This window comes from Delphinus delphis, chromosome 12, assembly GCF_949987515.2.
Source record: "Delphinus delphis chromosome 12, mDelDel1.2, whole genome shotgun sequence".
In the NCBI taxonomy this organism is placed as follows: Eukaryota; Metazoa; Chordata; class Mammalia; order Artiodactyla; family Delphinidae; genus Delphinus; species Delphinus delphis.
Genome location: NC_082694.2, coordinates 61,065,468 through 61,088,153, shown reverse-complemented (window position 1 = coordinate 61,088,153; position 22,686 = coordinate 61,065,468). Strand labels below are relative to the sequence as shown.

General features: G+C 35.0%; 1 protein-coding gene across 2 annotated transcripts in view; it reads right to left on the bottom strand.

Annotated features, from left to right (window-relative positions):
- The window catches only part of STRN (striatin), a 111,330-nt gene that overhangs the window by 31,032 nt on the left and 57,612 nt on the right, over positions 1–22,686 (bottom strand). The window contains exons 5-10 of one of the 2 annotated variants that reach the window (XM_060026828.1): positions 17,438–17,605; positions 15,163–15,298; positions 12,101–12,236; positions 8,236–8,346; positions 4,586–4,729; positions 441–577 (exon numbers count right to left, since the gene is read on the bottom strand). In XM_060026828.1, coding sequence (XP_059882811.1) covers positions 441–577; positions 4,586–4,729; positions 8,236–8,346; positions 12,101–12,236; positions 15,163–15,298; positions 17,438–17,605 — 832 coding nt within the window. The remainder of the gene's footprint in view (positions 1–440; positions 578–4,585; positions 4,730–8,235; positions 8,347–12,100; positions 12,237–15,162; positions 15,299–17,437; positions 17,606–22,686) is intronic. The other variant, XM_060026829.1, reaches the window with a different exon arrangement.

Here is a 22,686-nt window from a genome sequence, read left to right as displayed (position 1 = left end):
CCTAACAACAGCTGAAACTACTTCTCAGCAGGACACTGATGATGTATTAAAGAAGCAAGACAAATGTTGCCTTTAGGCAGGCATGAATTTCAACTAATCACTGGTGCCCTAAAACATAAAACAAAATCCAAATTTGGTGACAGAAAAGGGAATTCTTTCCCTTATCTAAAACCAATGAATAAGCTATACTAATTTATGAATTTAGGTAAAGCCCATAATTTTAGTCACTGCATGATGTGAAAAGTATTATTGTTTATTTTTATAATATATTCATATTTTCAAAGTTTGTGATTAAAACTGAACCAAATTCTACACTTGTGAAGAAGTCTTACCATCGTCACTTTTTCTATAAAATTAACTTTTTATTTTTAAAAAATAAATAAAAACAACAAAACTAAAAAAAAAAAAACAACAACAACAAAACTAAAACTACTACTCACATCATAAGTTAATGAGTCTGCTTCATTGGCCACTGTAAGGCCTGCCAATTCTCCAAGTCCCAGTTCACTTTCAAGGGCTTCATCTGCTCCCATGATGAATGACTTCCCAGAAGAAGGAGGAAACGTCAATGCTTCCACTGAAGGGGGAATACAAAAGAAACATTAAAAAAACCATGTAAATAGTCAACAATTAGTCTCATAAGGGCATGTCTACATTTGATTATTTTTAAATGCTTTTAAACACAATAAAATTCAGTGAGCAGAAAATCCTGAAGAATTGCTTAACTTTGTCATCATCTAAGAAAAGTACAACATGAAACAAATCCATTGTCCTTTCTTTTTCACTATAGAGAAAAATGTATAAATGTATAAAAGAAAGTAGGTTTTCCTCATTTGATATTTCATGCTAATTACCCAATTGATTTCTATCAATTATTAAAACATGTACAACAAGTGATTCTGAATACTGCTGGCTGCATTCAAAGTAAAATTGGTTAATTCTATAACCTGAAGTAATATGGAAAATTTCAAATGAAAATGGTCGTAATTGTAAAATGTGCCTATGTAAGGCAAAACTAGTATGTGTTGTTAGAACTCAGGATTACCTCTGGAGAAGAGGGAAGGGGTAGTGTTTGAAGGAAGCACCATCAGGACTTCTAGGTCCAGGTAATGTTCTGCTTCTTTACCTAGGCAGTGGTGACATGGTTGATTTCCCTTTGAGATCATTCACTGAGCTGTACCCTCAGGACTTCAGCAGTTTACTGTAGGTATGTTATATTTCATTTAAAAAGATTTATTTCAAACAAGTTTTTTAAAAGTGTCCATTTGAGGGCTTCCCTGGTGGCGCAGTGGTTGAGAGTCCGCCTGCCGATGCAGGGGACACGGGGGGTTCGTGCCCTGGTCCGGGAAGATCCCACATGCCGCCGAGCGGCTGGGCCCATGAACCATGGCCACTGAGGCTGCACGTCCGGAGCCTGTGCTCCGCAAGAGGAGAGGCCACAACAGTGAGAGGCCCACATACCGCAAAAAAAAAAAAAAAAAAAAAGTGTCCATTTGAACACTTTTTATAAATGCAAATTACTCTGACAAGCCATCAGAGGTAGCTCTCTAAATAGTTTTCTACAGGTGGTTACTTTACTGATGACAAACATTTATGAGTTGATTAGATGAATTTAGTAGTTTAAACTCCAGCTGCTAAAGAAGTAAATTAACTTTTTTTTGAAGGAAACAATTTTATTAATCAGTATATGCAGAAAATAGATTTACAAGGTGTTTTTCAGTTTTACATTCAATCATATAATTTTAGATTCAACCATAAATATTTGTTGAAGAAATGAAAGAACAGGTACGTGCTTTTATAAATAGTAGTGGCAGGAACTCTACTCAAAATCCTTATAAGAACAAAGTAGAGTATAAATTAATAAGACATTTTCAAATCACCACGCGATAAAGCTGCAATAATAAAAATGGGTTTTACCCAAACATACCATATATCCTATGACGGGTTCAAACAACTCTAAACATTTACTAATAAAGAGTGGGAATTATTTAATTTAGAACAGCAATTTTTATGCCAAAATTTCAACCAAATGATGCATGTGAGACTATGAGGCTAGGTCTTCAGCCAGGTGATTTTTTGTTTGTTTTGCTTTCATGTCTAATATTGCCAGATAACTTTGTTCAGGTGCGAAATAAAAATGGCTCTTCTCCCCAAAAAAGAAACTAAGATTTGTGGGATTTGGCCATACACATTGTGTGGGCTAATTTAACTAATGTTCTAGGAATGGCCAAGTAAAACCTGAAAACAAAGGAAGGCAACAACTGCTTCTACACACACCAGTGGCTAAGCCAGCAGACCTGAGGCCCAAAGAAAGAGAGCACCAATGGGCATAACTGTCGTTGATTGATCTCTAAGAGACCTTAGAACTTGCAACTATAGGTCACATTTCTATCTGGTAACTAAACATTACTGGCTCTAACCAGCTTTTACAAAATGATTTAACTATGCCTCTTAAGTGTGGCATTGCCTTCTGAATCATTATGATAAAAATAAAGTAATAAACTTCTACAGCACACACAAGCTACGGAAACTTTTTCTGAAACTGGACTGGAGACCAAGAAGCATCAGTCACAGGCAATGAAAGCTACAACATATTTCTTAAGTGCCTTTTCTATTTCTGAAAATCCTGCACTGAGGGGGAAGACTTAGGACCAATCTTACAGATCATAAGTTAGATATTCAATGCTTCAGTTCTAAGATTCTTAACATTTTTTTTTTCCTATCAAGGGCACTTTCTTTGCTTTATATCATCCTTTTTTGTACATGTGTCATTTAGTACATATTCTGCCTCTATTATTAGAATTCTGCAAGATGAAATCTCTGATAAAACTCTTTTGGAGTTATTAGAATAAGAGAAAAACTAACTTTTCTTCTTATCTAGACCTGACCTTAGAATAAATAAAATTGATTAAAATTCTCACATCTGTAAGTGTCAACTGAATGAATATCCTAGTGAACAGCAAACATACCTATTGAGGCCTATGACTTCACATCTTAATTCAAAAGACACATGTCTACATCAAATAAATTGTTCACCTAGAATATAAAGGCGTAACATGTGGTTTTTCATTATTTAACGTATGGAAAATGAATTTCCAGTATAACTAACCATGTAATGGTCAAACAGTTCACTGAAAAAGTATTCCGAACATGAAACTCTATTCATCAAGGTCCCGGCAGTTTATGTCTCTCTAAATCATAGCTGAATTTAAAGCCAAGAAAGAATAAAACATATGATTTTTCTGTGGCTTTTTCCCAGGTTGTTTTGTTCAGTAAATGATATGTGAAGAGGCATATCCACTGCAAATAATTACAATACTTAAATTCAAGGAAATTTTAAAAAATAAAATTTGAAGTATATTCATTAATCATTAAGATTACTTTTATGTCATTCTGGACTTTCAGCTAATGTAAATATATATATTTTAAAATCAATTTACATATATACATTTATAAATAGATATATCAGAACTTAAAAGGCAGAAAACTGTATTTATGCACCATAAGACTGTACTGTAAAAAACTGGGAACAACCTAAATATCCAAAAGGGGCGGACTTCCCTGGTGGCGTGGTGGTTAAGAATCCACTTGCTAATGCATGGGACATGGGTTTGAGCCCTGGTCCGGGAGGATCCCACATGCCGTGGAGCAACTAAGCCCGTGCGCCACAACTACCGAGCCTGCGCTCTGGAGCCCGTGAGCCACAAATGCTGAGCCCACGTGCTGCAACTGCTGAGCCCGTGTGCCTAGAGCCCGTGCTCCGCAACAAGAGAAGCCACCGCAATGAGAAGCCTGCACACCACAGTGAAGAGTAGCCCCTGCTCACCAGAACTAGAGAAAGCCTGTGCACAGCAACGAAGACCCAATGCAGCCAAAAATAAATAAATAAATAAAATTATATATATATATATATATATATATATACACACACACACACACACACACACACACACACACATATATATTTAAAAAGGGGGGAATGGTTAAGAATAAAGTCTAAAATAGAATAATCTTAAAATTATAATTATGAAGATTATTTTTATGATTTCATATAAATAAATAAAATTGAATTATTCTACATGGTGACTATAACTCTGCAAAAAGTATATGCACATAGACAAGGACTGAAAGAGAACAAGAAAAAACAGAAAGTAGAAAATGTGGCTAGACCTTCAGGTGTCTTTTTTCCCTTTTTCATTTGTAAATGATAAATTGCTTAAATATTTACGTGAGTCTCAAAGTAAACATTTACTATTTATAGTAATAATAATTTAAAGTAATTTTCTCATTGTTGGAATGGTATAATTACAACTACCTGTGTACACACCAAATACATGGCTTCTGTGGTGCTAGGGGATATTCTAAACTATAATTTAAAGTTGATTTTTAAGTTTATGCATCTTTTTCAAATCTTAGAGATTACAGTTGGAATCAAACCCCCTTGAATATAAGAAAGCCTACATATGGGGAGTACTACATAGTTCAAACATTTGTAGAATAAAATTCTTCTCTTAGAGAGCCCTTTCTAATAATTTATATAAGTACATCCAAGTGCTTTTTGTGCTCCAGTGTCTAAAATACTTGCCTTCATCTGCCCTATTTATTTCATGTTCAGGAAGCCTGGAGCTGCTGGGTCTGGAAGGTGAACCCACAGATGGCTGCAATGAGGGAAGTTCATCAACATCTCTCAAATTAGCAAGCATATCTTGCAGTTTTGACCTATTGGGCCCTAGCCCCCAAAAAGGGAGGGAGAGAACAAAAAAGAGGAAATAGAATTATCTAACTGCATCAAAATGGAGTCATAAACCTTACATCTGCCGACATTCACCTTTAAAACTACCCTACTATATTATATTAAAAAGTAATTATTTTCTAAGTTTTCAAATTATTTTAAAAGTTTATTATTTCTTGAGAAAAATTGTGTTTTACATATATTTTTTAGATTAAGCTAATGGAATAACATCACTACTTACATGAAAAAATGCTCATGTACAATTTGGACCATTAAAAATAATATTATTCTATAATCCTTGTATACTGCTCTAAACGCAGACAGATACCACAGACTGTGAAGCTACTGCGTACATTGAATTAAACAATCACATTCTTTTTTGTTTGTTTATATTAAGTTGCATTCATTGCCTTACGTCCTGAAGCTATGGTATCTGAGGTGAAGTATCAGGCCCTGCCAATTACTTACCTGTACTTTGATGCTGCATTCTCCCACATCCCTGTTTTGATTGTTTTATATAGGATAGAGGCTGAAACAGATCTTCAGTAGTTTTTCCTGTTATAAGTTTAATTAAGAATGGGAAAATCTTACCCATAGTCCATTATGTTATTTTTCCTATACCAGCAAAGAATACAACTATTTTTAAGCAATTTTAACTACTACCTAGAAATATATTCTAAGACAGTATGATTGAAGAACACAATTTGACTGGAAATATTTCTACTAGACCATATTAAAAAGACTCAACTTCTTCCAATGAGTAACAGTTCAATTTTAAAAATACCCATGGTGGTTTATGAATTAATGCTCCATATATCAATTGAAAGCTTTCCTTCAGTTCTATTTTCATTTTAAGTCTTCCAGTTCTGTTTTAATCTTGTCTTCACTGGTTCCCAGACTATCATTTTATCAAGATAACCTGAACTGATGATGATAAACAAAATGTGCTGAACATCAGTCTACAGTCCCTCTCTCTTCAGTGAAAGACATTAAAATTTCTCCTCCTAAAGAATCATTTTTCTTCACCATACTAAAAAGCTACGTGCCATATGCCTGAATAGTGATCAAGATCCCCAGGTCCAGGAAACCCAATAGCTTCTATTAGCAGGAATACTGTTCCAGTCAAATGGTGCAGTTTTAGACCTTAAATGCTAAATTCCAACTATAGTGATGCCTTGATATTTGACAAGAACCTAATAATAAATATAATAGTAGATGGATTCTACATAAGTCCTGGATACTTTTCCAACTCAAAGATCTTTTACATTTTAAGACATTCATTATTGTAGCATAATGGCTTAAATATATCAACTTTAAGTCAATCTGACGATTAAAATATTCTCCTTGTTTCTTGTGTATGACAGACAAATATTCCTTAAAATTTCAGTTTAACTGCTTTTATCATGGCTCTGAAAAGCCATAACAAACCATGTCTCACTATTGTTTAAGATTAAATTTTTATCAGTATTTTTTTTTGTTCTTCTGAGAATGCTTATTTTGTCCTTTTTTTTATAACATTTTTATTGGAGTATAATTGCTTTACAATGGTGTGTTAGTTTCTGCTTTATAACAAAGTGAATCAGTTATACATATACATATGTCCCCACATCTCTTCCCTCTTGCGTCTCCCTCCCTCCCACCCTCCCTTCTAGCTGGTCACAAAGCATCGAGCTGATCTCCCTGTGCTATGTGACTGCTTCCCACTAGCTATCTATTTTACATTTGGTAGTGTATATATGTCCATATATGCACTACCACTCTCTCACCTTGTCCTAGCTTACCCTTCCCCCTCCCCGTGTCCTCAAGTCCAGTCTCTAGTAGGTCTGCATTTTATTCCCGTCTTGCCCCTAGGTTCCTCATGACCTTTTTTTTTTTTTAGATTCCATGTATATGTGTTAGCATACGGTATTTCTTTTTCTCTTTCTGACTTACTTCACTCTGTATGACAGACTCTAGGTCCACCCACTTCACTACAAATAACTCAATTTCGTTCATTTTTATGGCTGAGTAATGTTCCATTGTATATATGTGCCATATCTTCTTTATCCATTCATCGACACACTTAGGTTGCTTCCATGTCCTGGCTATTGTACATGGAGCTGCAATGAACATTGTGGTACATGACTCATTTCGAATTATGGTTGCCCAGTAGTGGGATTGCTGGGTTGTATGGTAGTTCTATTTTTAGTTTTTTAAGGAACCTCCATACTGTTCTCCATAGTGGCTGTATCAATTTACATTTATTTTTTAATAAAAAGTATAAAACATTCTTATGTTTTAATATTAAACCTTCCTCACTTGGATTTAATTTACATTGAGAAGGCATCAAATGTCATTCTCTCTCAGTTATATAATGGTTGGTACAGTACTAACATCAATAATGGCCACTGACTTTTTATCCATTAAAGCTAAATACTTGTAAATTCTAAGATATTTTAAATAACGATTTAGTATTTATCAGTAACTACTAGATTGTAAAACAATGACTGGTCTTTGATAATCCCTAGCATCACTATAAAAAGAGAAAAAAGGCATATCCTTCCAGCCTTTTGCAATTTTAAACACATGCCTCACTCAAGTTGGATTTTAATCCTACTTTACACTACTTTAATATCCCAAAGGATGAAATTCCTATTGCCATAAAAGGGAGACCCATGTCCATACTGTCAATAACAGTGGTAACACAAGGAGATAGATAGTTCAGCCTTGCTCTCCTAAAAAGGTGTTTAAGATGGTTTTCAGGGATGTTTGAAAGCTTTTGTATTTCTATTTTAAATACTTAACTAGATCTATTGTTAAACTTTATTAATAATTTGAATAAGTTATACAAATATGATTCATAGGGCTAGAAATTTCATTTTAACTTCCATTTTTGATGTGGCACTCATTTTGTTGGAAAAAAAAAACAAACCTAATTGGTAATATTACAAATGAAATTGGCCAAAAATTTAAATTGAAAAATAAATACTTAAAAAAAGTTGTGTATCTGACTCTGTGCCCTGTATAGAATATAGTGATGAGAGCAAATGAACTGTGTGTTATGAACACATAGAATATTCAGGGGTAGAAATTAACTTTGTTTCTGTCTCCAAGGCTTAAAATTATAAGTAATAATTTTGGTGGTTTGCCAGAGGGTCAGTCACACTCGATGAGATTTAAAATTGTCAACAGTGAAAAACCATAACTGTAATTAAGCACATCTAATTTTAAAAATCAAATGATCAATATGTTTGAAAACATAGTTCCACATACTCATGACACTCTGGATTTATTACTGGAATATATTATAATTCCATAATTATACGCACAGCCTTTTTTTTTTTAAAGTTCATAATCAAACAGCTAACCATTTAATTTCAACCCCTGAGAACAAGTGAAAAGGAAAGAGGTCAGGAGCAGAAAAGAAAAAGAGTAAGTAGTTTTAGGAAAACATTGGAGAAAAAAATTGGGGGATATGAAAGAGGTAAGATTTATGATTTATAGATACAATGTTTTCCACTTACTCTTCACCCCCTTTTTCCCCTTTCTCTCCTTTTTGTATTGTTCCTTGAGTTTGGTAATTACTCCCTGGTCCACATTCCAAGCTTCAGGCATGAGACACTGGTCTTCCTTTTCTAAACAGAGTGAAACAAATGAAACAGCCTTTTTCAATAAAATATTGAACAATATTCAATAAAATATTGAACAGTGAACAGTAAATTCACTGTTATGTCAATGGATGGACATAACAACCATTTTCTTCATAGTAGCACTAATTTTAAGGTCATTACTTATTCATTAGATAGATACATGTCACATAAAATATAATATCCAAGAAACAAGTGATCAATTCAATTTCCTAGGTAATAATATCAAATCTCTCTTGAAATAGACATAGAAAAAAAAAAACCCTGCAAGATTTGAGCTACTTATAGTATATTAAGCCCCCAAAGTCCATATTCAAGAACCCCTCATTTTCATCCCATTTTCTGAATTTCATTAGGATTGGCTCACAAAAAACTCATTTCTTATTAAGTTATGTAATGAAAGAAGATTAAGCATTTGTACAAAATAGTCTTCAATGATCTTTTCATTTCAAAAACTGTATATTTTTGGCATGTGTTTATCAGCAAATGATCATTTTTATTTTATAGACTTTATAAATAGCACTTTGTAAACTTATTAATCAACCCAGCATTCAATATTTAAAACAATTTAAGTGACCTGTTAATTTAAAAATATTTAAATCAGGAAACTGAGCTTCTAGTAAAAAAGAAATTCAATCAGTAATTTTCACTATTTCAGGAGTAGAAAATTTAAAGAGTAAATATCTTATATATTTTATACTTACTATAAAATAATTTACTATATGCATATAATGTTATGTAAGTGTTAGCTTAGAACACTCACTTGAATTCAAGACTCATACATATACCCAATTGCTTACTCTATATTTCTATTAGGAAGTCAAAACTCAAACCAAACATACAAAACCAAACTCCCAATCTTCCCCATCCAATCTGTTCCATCTACAGGGTTCCCCATCTTATTTGAAGGCAATTCCAGACTTCCATTTGATCAGACCAAAAATCTCCCTTTCTTCCAAACCCCACATCAAATATTTCAGGAAATACCATTTTCTCTACCTTTAAAACACACCCAGAATCTGACCACTTCTCAGCAAATCCACTACTTCCCTAACCTCTGTCTCTCGCTAGAATTACTGCAAATGTTTTCCCACTCTCCCCTCCAAGTCTATTGCCAACACTGATTGCCCTGGGTAGTCTATTCTCAACACAGCAGCCAAAGTGATGCTTTAAAACAAAAGCTGGATCATGTCACCTTTCCAGCTCAAATCCTTCCCATGGTTCCCCATCTCACCAGTGGTCTACATAGCTCCAGTTGATTTGATCATTTCTTACTATATTCCCCTCAGAATCACTCTGCTCCAGCCACTCTAGCTTCTTTGAAGTCCTCAAGCATACCAGGGCTACGGCTATCTTAGGGCATTTGCTCTGGTTTTCTTCTTCTTGAACACTCCTTCCCTGGATACCATGTGGCTAACTCCCTCATCAATGTTGTCTTTTGTTCAAATGTTACCCTCTCAATGGGCCTTACCATGACCAATCTATTTCATATTGTAACCTGTCCCACTCCACCTGACCCTGACCCCAGCACTCTCTATCCCACTTACTCTATTCTACTTTTTTCTATTTCCCATAGCATTTATCATATTCTGACATACTATATCATTTATCATGTTTGTCTCTTACTGCTATATCCTGTTAGTAGAATGTAGGACCACAGGGGTAGGGATCTTCACCTAGAAGACTTGGTACATAGAAGGCACGTGATCAATATTTGTTCAGTGATTGGAATAAACCAAAATGAACCAGAATAAACAGAAATCTGTCTATTTTTAACAAGTTTCAATCCACAGTTTAAAAAACAGATAATTGGGTCTCTGAATATAAACTCAACATTTTTATTGAGTTTTTATAGGCTAAACATTTTTATAGATCTAACTACCAATATATTCTACTAACAACAGTAGAAACAGTCTACTTTTTTCAGAAAGTCTAACAATCAAAAATGTTAATTTTCATCAATCACATCTTAATAATAAATTAAACTGAGTTGGCTCTTGGATCCTAGAATGTCTTCAGTTTTTTAAAGTAAAAATTTAGCTATATCATACTCTTAACTATGTGTCATACTGATAACAACAGTAACGGAAGATCACAGGAGAACTGTGGTAAAATCTATTTGCTTGTGAGAAACTAAGGAGATTCTTAGCATAAGCACAGTAACTTTTTTTAGGGGTATGGGGAACGGATAAAGGAAGCCCTTAAAGTGATTTAAATACCCATTCAACTAAACAGGATTTGCAATCTAGTTTTGTTAATTGATTAAAAGTGAAATGACTTGAATTTGAATTATAAAATCCTTAACACATACAAGGCCAAACTTCTGGTAAAGAAACCTTCAGTCAACTGAAAGATTCCATTCACTCATACTCATAAACAGAAATGTCCAAGACACTACTAAAGAGTGAGACAGCTCAGATGTGGGAACAGTCACTCATTTTCACCAGTAAATTCATAGCAGGTTACAGACCTGTATCACATAATACTCTGGGCCATGACTCACACCCTAAAGCAAAGGAAGTTATGAAGGGACAATGCAGCTGTCTTTGGAGAAAAATGAATCCCAATTACCCTTGCAATAAGACTGGCAAAGAAAAGGCCAACTATCATTTATACAGATGTGTGACTCCTCAGAGAACGACCTCAGTGTAGCACGGTGGATCTAACTATATTGGAAGAATTGTTGCCTAAAATATCTAAATAACTTGATACATAAGCTCAGTAAGGAATAAGACAGGAGAGAGATTCGTTTTACTTTAACTTCCCCTGGTTTCCAAACTTTGTTCTGTTGGGGAAAAAGAAAAAGCCAGTCACTAAATAGCCATTATATTCTTCAATGACTAAGTAATTATCCCAAATAATTCTTCAAATATTTACCACAAAAAAGGAAAAGAAGTGGCATTATTGCTATCAGAGTCCCTGAAGGTAAAGCCTCAAGGAAAAATTAAGATAGTTACTGTTTCCCTAACCTTATCTGTCTTTAAAGTACATAGACTGTAAGCCAAGGGAATCCTGGAATTCTTCAACCTCCGAAGAAAATTTTCTCATTCTCAGTATCTACATGCCTTCTCTCTGTCTGTCTCTCTCCTTCTCTCACACACACACACGTACACACACCTGATAGAACTGATCACTTTTGAAGAATTTATCACAATCCTACCTTACTGATAGGACAATTCATTTCCAAACGCCTAGAATGATCTGTGCTGTGGAAGTTTTCCCTAAAATGCTTGTTTGAACTCTTACTAGATGTTTAAAATATTAAATCTGTTTAGAACCATTTGTGCAAAAAAATTCTATGCCTTGTACAAAATGATGAAACTTGACTAAAATGAATGAATAACTACAACTTTTTAACTTATACTTCTTTTTGCACAGAAAATGCCAAAGATGAGATCTCTAAAATCCTCTACTACATTCTCATACTCAATTTCCACAAAATCTAGATTTGCAAGTTCTACTGTCTAGGTAGAAAACAGAGAACATTCTATATATGAATTCAAATTATTTTCATACTGTATTGCTTATGTTAAAAGATGAGGTAACTAGTTGTACAACCTTCTTTAAGCACACACACACATACCCTGGAAAAAAGGTGACAATAGAAAAAAGTCCACAGAATGTTCAACATTTCAACATTACAACAGATTTAAAGTGTTCTTCAAGATGTTGCCCTCCTAGTAAAATATTAGTTTCGTTCATTTACATAACATCTCTAGTTGGATCCAGTATGCTTCCTTACCCCAGTCTGTTCCATCGCCTGCACTTCTGGATTCATTGTCTCCTTCTTCTGATGTAACCAAAAAGTCAAACTCCTTTAGAGCTTCTTTTGTATCTCGATCTTCACTGCTATCAGGCAATACTTTTTTCCTAACAATCTAATGAAAAAACCATGCTCAATTAAAATATTAGGATATATTATGGGATTAATTTAAGTAAAGAAGACTATATCCTTTTACCACTGAATGAGAAAATCCAATTATTTTCTTCAGAAAATGCATCTTTGTTGTGTTAAATAACTGTAATACCTATCCAATTCAGTAGAAAACACAGATGTCATTTTAAAAAGATATACATTATACATTTTAAATTAGTGATTTAAACTTTGTTAAATGATGGCTTGTTTGTTTTAAATAAACAAATGGAATCATATATTGAAAACACTGGAATATAAGACATGCATTTAAATTACAGATAGATGAAAAATGTCCCTGACATACTGTATTATGAGAACCACAACCAAATCTTACATTTCTTGGATGCAGTCTGTGCAGCGAGCAGATATTCTAATCTAACCAAAGAAAGAACTACTTCATAAAACATTGCAAGAGTTTTTCAGAATATAACCATGATAAATTTTAACTCTAGTACATCATTCCCTTACAAAAGCTAAAATCACAAAAGCTACAAACGCAGAAATGCATGCCACAAGATTGAGAAGGTATTCTGTGGGGCAGGGGGAACAATGCCCATTATTATTTCTACTGTCCCAACCTTGCATCAATTTCCTCTAATAATTGTCTATATATTCAAATTTTTCTTCAAATATTGATCTTTTAGAAATATAATCTAGATTTAATAGCAAATCTGACAAGGGCCATTATGTCTCATTTTTATACATTTAGAAACACCTCTGGAATCATAAGGTGAAGAGATCAAACATGAGAAAAGAGAAGGAGATGGGGAGGAGGAAAATGACCCAGAGTGTAATGCAAAGAAAAATCAAACTCCAATACAGGGCAAAGAACAAGAAAGGACAATGAACATATGTAGCTTTTTGAAGAAAATGCCTGAAGAAAATAGACTTAACACAACCAACAGCTACTAAGAGCCTTATGTTTCTGTATTTTCTTAGTTGAATCTATTGAACTATTTTTGATTAAAGAAATAAAATAACATTTTAAGAACCTGCTTGTTCTACTAAACATTTTAACAGCATAATTTTCAGCCATTCTCTCTCTATACAGCACTGCAATAAATCTTCTAAGTCCTGCTTATACATTGCTACATAGAGTTAGATTTTTAAAGTCTTTTGGCATGTAGCTATTATACTGCAGCTGTGAAAATCAATGTAATATATAATAAAAATTAGCAAAACTATTATAAAGAAACCAATTATTTGTTTAGAAATATTTTTCTAAAGGAAAAACTAGAAAAATTTTTGGGTCCAATATTTAAATGGGGTTAAGTATGCTTATATTAGCTGTGCCTTCATTGCCTGGTCACAGAATTGCTATGATCTGCACTAATTGGAGGTCAAGATATTTATGAATTCGATTATTCAAAAAGAAACCAGTTTACAGTTAGGAATTTCTATTAAGACCACACTTGATAGTTATAATAAACAGCTTATAGATTTTTTAATATTTACACTGATATAATGACTAACAACAAAACTTAAAGCATCATAATTAGTTATTATTTAACCACTGAGTTATGAATAACATATTCTGATGGAAAAATAATATCTCAGTACAATCATCCCATAGAAATCACAAGTCAGCACAGAATTTCCAAATGATTACGACAGAGAAAAGTTATCATACAAGCTTCGGCATTTTCTTTTACTACAGTATATTTAAACATGTGCTATAACTACTTGTTTGAATAATAAAAAGAGGGAGTAACTATGTGAAGTTCAAATAATATCCATGGCAGGGCTGTATTAGCACAGTACTACTGAATAGTGGCCCAGGGAAACATTAATCTGGAAGTAGTAAATTGAGTGTCTCCGATGAAAGCAGAGGACATAAAGAGAACAGAGAAATTACACTTAGAAAGCACTTTATAGTTAAACATATCATTTTCATACATAGTGTTTCATTTATTCCTCACAAAATACTCTGGGGATAAGATGGTTATTTATTATAATCCCCATTTTACAAACTGAAAAACTAAGCCTGAAGGATTAAGAAGCACAGATAATTAGTGACAGAACTGGGACTTTAGCCCAAGGCTTTGACTCGTTCCAGTCTGCTTTATTTACACTACCTTACTTTCTCCTCCCTCTTCTTAAATAAATGTGAAGGAGGAAATGTGAACACGCTCCTTAACACAGAAGCACACCCTCATCTCTTACTTAAAAGAAGGAGAAGGAGAAAGACAGAGAAGGAAGGAGAGGAGGGAATATGAAGAGAGAAAGAAAAGAGGGGAGAGGTTAAAAAGGGGAGAGGGTAGAAGGGAATAGAATAAAGAAGGGAAGAGAAGGGAGAATTTAGATACCTCTTATTCCAGGACTCTACCATGGAAACAATAAACTTACAAAAATCTAAACAAAACCACAGAATAATCCTAAACAAGTTTGGAGAAATCTAATGGAAGAGTTCTGAAAACGTGTAGAACTTGCCTACCAAAACAACCCTGACATGGGAAACAAAAACCACACCGACTAGAGTTGATGCCAGTCACCATCAGGCACCATAATGGGTCTGTCAGTTCCATTGTCTTATAGCACCAAAAACAATGCATTGTTATAACACACATTTACCATGTTCACTAACCCTACAAAAATGTTGAAATGTTTAATGAATTAACAAAAAGCTAATGAATGAAGGCCCATAAGAAAAAGCTGCTATACTAAAAAGTCTTGAATTTGAAATCAATACAAAAACTTTTAGATTAAATTTCTCCAAACTTATGGGGAATATAGATTAAATTTCCCCAAACTTATGGGGAATTTAGATTAAATTTCCCCAAACTTTTTTTTTTATGGAAAAAAAAAGTTAAGGGTTGAAGTTGAAGGGTATGGATTAAAGTATGCATAATGGTCCCTAAAAATATTTATATCTGAGTTATTCAACTCACCGTTGAAGTATCAATGATGCTTTTCTCTCTTCCATCAATGTCATCATCTTCATCTTCATCACTGAAATCTGCAGCTGCACTTTCAAGGAATTTAAAATTATCCAGCACGGAGGCAGAATCTGTTAACTCAGATTTTCTGGTTTAAAACATATACACCTTGCTCAGTTAATTTTTTAAACTCGACATAAGAATTAATCCATGATATACAGCACTAACTTCTGTTTATATTGTATTATGACACCCCCAAATCATATTATGAGCTACATTGATTCTTATCTATTACATTTCCATGGATTTTAACTGGAAAAGCAATATAGGAAGGAAGTGCCTACCCTTTTTTTTTTTTTTTTTTTTTGCGGTACGCGGGCCTCTCACTGTTGTGGCCTCTCCCGTTGCGGAGCACAGGCTCTGGACGCGCAGGCTCAGCGGCCATGGCTCACGGGCCCAGCCGCTCTGCGGCATGTGGGATCTTCCTGGATCGGGACATGAATCCGTGTCCCCTGCATTGGCAGGCAGACTCTCAACCACTGCGCCACCAGGGAAGCCCTGCCTACTCTTTTAAAAGTACTTTGCAATCATACCTACTACTTAGATTAATGACAATCCAATATAAAGAACTCCCCCTTCTGATCCACTATTATGTTGATTTTTAAGCCAACCTTAATGCATTTCTTTTAAAAATATTTTTCTTATTATCTCTACCTGCTTTTTTTCTATTTCTTTTCCTCTCTGCAACTCTTCCTGTGACACAGAAGTTTCCATAACTAAGAAAATAACTAGTAAACACATCATTTTTCTCTGATGCAATCTTGCATTTCTGAACAGCTAAAGAGTTGAAAAAAGCAAATGTGTGCATAAAGTTACTAAAACCAATATTTTAGTCAAATTAATATTACTACAAAACTTGATCCTGTTGGTTAAACCTTTTCGAAATGATTGACTTTTCAAATATGTAAGATTTTACTTTAGTTCCCTCTAAAGAATTTTAACAAAAAATTTCTTAATGGCCAGAACAGAATGATTTCTCTCATTAGGAAATGTTATAGATAAGAAGACATTTTCCTGAACAAATTTAGCCACAACTATGGGCAAAATTCTCAAAACAGATAAATCTTAAATTTCAAATCTGCTCAGAGCTACGTTTTTGTTTTTTTCCAACCTACCCTCCATCCCTATAGAAGTCAGATTCAGAATAATACCTTTATCAGTTTCAAAAGAGAGGTCAAGGCCAAAACACAAGACAACTAGAGTGGTCTTTCCTGAGGGTCTTTATAATAATTTGAGCTAATTCATTAGGTAAAAATATAACCAGGATTAATGCCTACATTGTCTACTTCTACACAGAGAAACAATCTACATCTTACATTTATTAAAACAAGTTATATAGTCTTAACTATTAATGAATACATTTAAGAAGGCTCCAGTGACATTTGTTTATAAAAGTCGTATTTTTAAACCTTTACCTAAACCCCATAATTTTAGTTTATGTTCCAAATAATAGAAACTATGTTCTCACTAGAAAATGTATAGAGCTCAATTAAAACCATTCTTCCAGCCTAAACATGAGTTAAAGTAACATCATACTCAGACTTTCAAAGAATCTTTGGCTTTTTATTTCTTTAAGAATTTGGCTTTTTATTTCTTTAAGAATCATGTCAACTTTTTTCAATAAAGAAGAATCTCCTTATTTAACTGTCCATGTTCATTTTAAGCAGAATTACATATAATTGTATGATACATGATCCAAAAAGCAAAAAAAAATTTCTGCTACTGAATTCTTCACTTATTCTATCAATTAAAATATATATACTTGAAATAGATACTTTTCAAGGGGAAGATGAGTTACAGCATTATTAGATACATGAAAGTGGCTAAGAAAAGGTTTACATCAAAAGAATTAAGTATTTATATGATTTCTGCGTCACCAGGAATGAAATTTCACTCGTACTGATTTGAAGTGAATTTCCAAATAAGATCTTTTATGAAGTTCTAATAGTGACTGAGCTTCAAGATATTAAAATCTATATTAAATCCATAAATTGCAATTAAAAAATCTTAAATAAAAATATTCTTAAAGTAATCATAAATGATAACTCTAATCCCTATGGTGTTATCTACTACCAAATAAAATTTTAATTTTTTTATTAAACTTTATCATTAAATTACTTCTGTAGCAGTATCTAAAAGTACAAGTATCACAAGTGTCACCCATAAGCCAAAAACATTAATAAGAACTAAAACTACAGCCAAACCACTTTCCAGACAAAATACTTACCCAATCATTGCTGTCTCTTTAACTTCAGCCTCTGTGCCATTTATAACTGAGTCCTGATTTTTGTCATCTTCCCTGTCAGTGACATCACTTGAAAAGCCCAACAAAGCTCGCACTCGTTTGGATTTCACATCTAGAATAGTATCTGTGTAACCCACCTCCTGTAGATACCTGCGTGTGAAGAGGATCTTTACAATTCAGTCATATTGGAATCAGTATTCTATTACTGAATATGTAAATAAAAACATTTCTTTAAATTCATATGCCTGCATAAGACTTAACAGTACAGTACTATGCTAGTAAGACTTGCTAATAAATAATCTTCCAGCTGCAGATGGAGCTGTCTCTTGCAGTACCAGCCTCTATGGTCACTGAGAAAAATCAAAGAACTATACAATACACCATTCATGTATCATAAGAAGAAGCTATTCCTTAATATACCTAATGGCACATTCTTTCTTCTAGGCAGGGCTGGAGTAAACTCACTCTCAGATTCTACTGAATTACTATTTTATAATAGTAACTACAATAACCAATAGTCTTTTTACACTTCTGATATTAAACTATCATTGGATAAATGGAAATCTAGAGAGAAAGTTTCTAGCATATATCTCTATGACATACAAAGTTTCTAGCATATATGGTTTCCTCCATGACATAAAAAAGACAGTATATTCCAAAGAGCCACTTCCACAGAAGGGAAGCTTCTATCCTGACGACAACTCTAAAATAAAAATAGACCACAACTCAATTGCGGGATGTGAGATGAGTGGGTGCCCAGGGGTGTGTGTGCTGCAGAGAGGCAGCAGCATAGAAAACAGAGAATAGGCTTTGTATGGAGAGTTACACCTGGGTTCAAAGCCCATTTCTTCCACCTTCTTCCTGTGTAACATTAATTCTCCTGAACCTCAGTTTTCCTTCTCCTAAAAGAGACACACCTAGAACAGTGTCTGGCATATAGAAGGCGCTCAGTATCTATTAACAACAAAGATGACCAAAAAAGATGAAAAGTGGTAGTGGCAAAAACATGAAAAAGGCAAATGCCACTAATAATGTCATTAATAAACATGATAGACAAATGTCTACCAATAACTTACAAGCATTAACTTAGAGGTAAGTATCAAGTCTATGAGACGAAACAGAAAACAGAGATCAAAAAGATAACCAGTCTGATCTAAGATCACTTTAAGATCTGGTATTAAGAGTTATTATAGGTCAAAGAGATACCTCACAAAGACATGTAACCAAAATGGAATAAATGTATCCTATCAAGTCAAGGTACTCATTTTTCAATCCTATCCAGTACCTATAGAAAATTTTTGATTAAAATTGAGATAGTAAATTTCAAAAGTTCCCGATTTTAATCAGTTGGTTCTTGCAAACAAACACAAAGTTATTATGCTTTTCTATTTTTAACAAATAATACTTGATACATAACTCACTTTGGCAACAAAATCACATTACATATAACCGTTTCCAAAACTGCTCATTCCATAGATAAGTTGGCTTTACTAAATAGTTACTTCCTTATTCATTAATAAAATGTAACCTTTGAGAGGCAGATTAAGAGTCTTTTAAAAGATATTTCTTGGATTGCTCACTATGATAACCACTTGTCATTAAAAAAAAACAAAATCAGCACTTTAAGAACTTATTTATTTATAAAAGGAAAATGCATAAATCACATTTAAGACCAAAGTGAAAACCCATTTATTAAATAGTAATGAAGTCTCTGGAGACTGAATTCAGCTGGAGACGGAACTCACTGGAGACTGGAGCTCATGAGGGCCTTTGGGGTGACTGTGGTTCAAGTTTATAAAATTTTATTAGATGGTTCACCGCTGTACTTACTATGAGGAAAGCAGAGTAAAGTTGGAAAAAAATCTAGTAACTTTGAAAAACTGAGACCAGAGGAGCGACTGGTTCAAGATGGTGGAGTAGAAGGACGTGAGCTCACTCCCTCTTGCAAAGAGCACCGGAATCCCAACTAACTGCTGAACAGTCATCAAGAGGAAGACACTGGAACTCACCAAAAAAGACACCCCACATCCAAAGACAAAGGAGAAGCCGCAGTGAGACGGTAGGAGGGGCGCAATCACAATAAAATCAAATCCCACAACCGGTAGGAGGGGCGCAATCACAATAAAATCAAAACCCACAACCACTGGGTGGATGACTCACAAACTGGTGAACAATTACACCACAGAAGTCCACCCACGGGAGTGAACGTTCTGAGCCCCACGTCAGGCTTCCCAACCTGGGGGTCGAGCAAAAGGAGGAGGAATTCCTAGAGAATCAGACTTTGAAGGCTAGCAGGATTTGATTGCAGGACTTCGACAGGACTGGGGGAAACAGAGACTCCACTCTTGGAGGGCACACACAAAGTAGTGTGCATGTCAGTACCCAGGGGGAAGGAGCAGTGACCCCATAGGAGACTGAGCCAGACCTGCCTACTAGTGTTGGAGGGTCTCCTGCAGAGGCAGGGGGTGGCTGTGGCTCACCGCAGGGACAAGGACACTGGCAGCTAAAGATCTGGGAAGTACTCCTCGGCATGAGCCCTCCAGAGTCCACCCTTAGCCCAACCAAAGAGCCGGGCAGGCTCCAGTGCTGGGTGACCTCAGGCCAAATAACCAACAGGGAGGGAATGCAACCCCACCCATCAGCAAACAAGGAGGTTAAAGTTTTACTGAGTTGTTCCCACCAGAGCAAACCCAGCTCTACACACCACCAGTCCCTCCCATCAGGAAGCTTGTGCAAGCCTCTTAGATAGCCTCATCCACCAGAGGGCACACAGCAGAAGCAAGAACCACAACCCTGCAGCCTGTGGAACGAAAACCACATTCACAGAAAGACAAACAAAATGAAAAGGCAGGGGCTTCCCTGGTGGCGCAGTGGTTGAGAGTCCGCCTGCCGATGCAGGGGACACGGGTTCATGCCCTGGTCCAGGAAGATGATCCCACATGCCGCACAGCGGCTGGGCCCGTGAGCCATGGCCGCTGAGCCTGCGTGTCCGGAGCCTGTGCTCTGCAGCGGGAGAGGCCACAACAGTGAGATGCCCGCATACCGCAAAAAAAAAAAAAAAAAGAAAAGAAAAGGCAGAGGGCTATGTTCCCAATGAAGGAACAAGATACAAACCCAGAAAAACAATGACATGAAGTGGAGATAAGCAAACTTCCAGAAAAAGAATTCAGAATAATGATAGTGAAGATGATCCAGGAACTCAGAAAAAGAATGGAGGCAAAGATCAAGAAGATGTAAGAAATGTTTAACAAAGACCCACAAGAATTAAAGGACAAACAAACAGAGATGAACACTACAATAACTGAAATGGAAAACATACTAGAAGGAATCAATAGCAGAATAACTGAGGCAGAAGAACGGACAAGTGACCTGGAAGACAGAATGGTAGAATTCACTGCCGCAGAATAAAGAAAAAGAATGAAAAGAAATGAAGACAGCCTAAGAGACCTCTGGGACAACATTAAATGCACCTACATTCGCATTATAGGGGCCCCCAAAGGAGAACAGAGAGACAAAGGACTCAAAATATCTGAAAAGATTATAGTCAAAAACTTCCCTAATATGGGAAAGGAAGTAGCCACCCAAGTCCAGGAAGTGCAGAGAGCCCCAGGCAGGAAAAATCCAAGGTGAAACATGCCGAGACACATAGGAATCAAACTGACAAAAATTAAAGACAAAGAAAAATTGTTAAAAGCAACAAGAGAAAAATGACAAATAACATACAAGGGAACTCCCATAAGGTTAACAGCTGACTTCTCAGCAGAAACTCTACAAGCCAGAAGGGAGTGGCATGATATACCTAAAGTGATGAAAGGGAAGAATCTACAACCAAGAATACTCTACCCAGCAAGGATCTCATTCAGATTCAACAGAGAAATCAAAACCTTTACAGACAAGCAAAAGCTAAGAGAATTCAGCCCCACCAAACCACCTCTACAACAAATGCTAAAGGAACTTCTCTAAGTGGGAAACACAAGAGAAGAAAAGGACCTACAAAAACAAACCCAAAACAATTAAGAAAATGGTAACAGGAACATACATATCGATAACTACCTTAAATATGAATGGATTAAATGCTCCAACCAAAAGACACAGGCTAGCTGAATGGATACAAAAACAAAACCCATCTATAAGCTGTCTACAAGAAACCCACTTCAGACCTAGAGACACATAGACTGAAAGTGAAGGGATGCAAATGATATTCCATGCAAATGGAAATCAAAAGAAAGCTGGAGTAGCAATACTCATATCAGATAAAATAGACTTTAAAATAAAGAATGTTATAAGAGACAAGGAAAGACACTACATAATGATCAAGGGATCAATCCAAGAAGAAGATATAACAATTATAAATATATATGCACCCAACATAGGAGCACCTCAATACAAAAGGCAACTGCTAACAGCTATAAAAGAGGAAATCGACAGTAACACAATAATAGTGGGGGACTTTAACACCTCACTTACACTAATGGACAGATCAACCAGACACAAAATTAATAAGGAAACACAAGCTTTAAATGACACAATAGATCAGATAGATTTAATTGATATTTATAGGACATTCCATCCCAAAACAGCAGATTGCACTTTCTTCTCAAGTGCACACGGAACATTCTCCAGGATAGATCACATCTTGGGTCACAAATCAAGCCTCGGTAAATTTAAGAAAACTGAAATCATATCAAGCATCTTTTCCGACCACAATGCTATGAGATTAGAAATAAGTTACAGGGGAAAAACGCAAAAATACAAACACAGGGAGGCCAAACAATACGTTACTAAATAACCAAGAGTTCACTGAAGAAATCAAAGAGGAAATCACAAAATACCTAGAGACTAATGACAACGAAAACACAATGATCCAAAAACCTATGGGATGCAGCAAAAGCAGTTCTAAGAGGGAAGTTTAGAGCAATTCAATCTCACCTCAAGAAACAAGAAAAATCTCAAATAAACAATCTAACCTTACACCTAAAGGAACTAGAGAAAGAAGAACAAACAAAACCTGAAGTTAGCAGAAGGAAAGAAATCATAAAGATCAGAGCAGAGATAAATGAAATAGAAACAAAGAAAACAATAACAAAGATCAATAAAATTAAAAGCTGGTTCTGTGAGAAGATAAAATTGATAAATCATTAGCCAGACTCATCAAGAAAAAGAGGGAGAGGACTCAAATCAATAAAATTAGAAATGAAAAAGGAGAAGTTACAACAGACACCACAGAAATA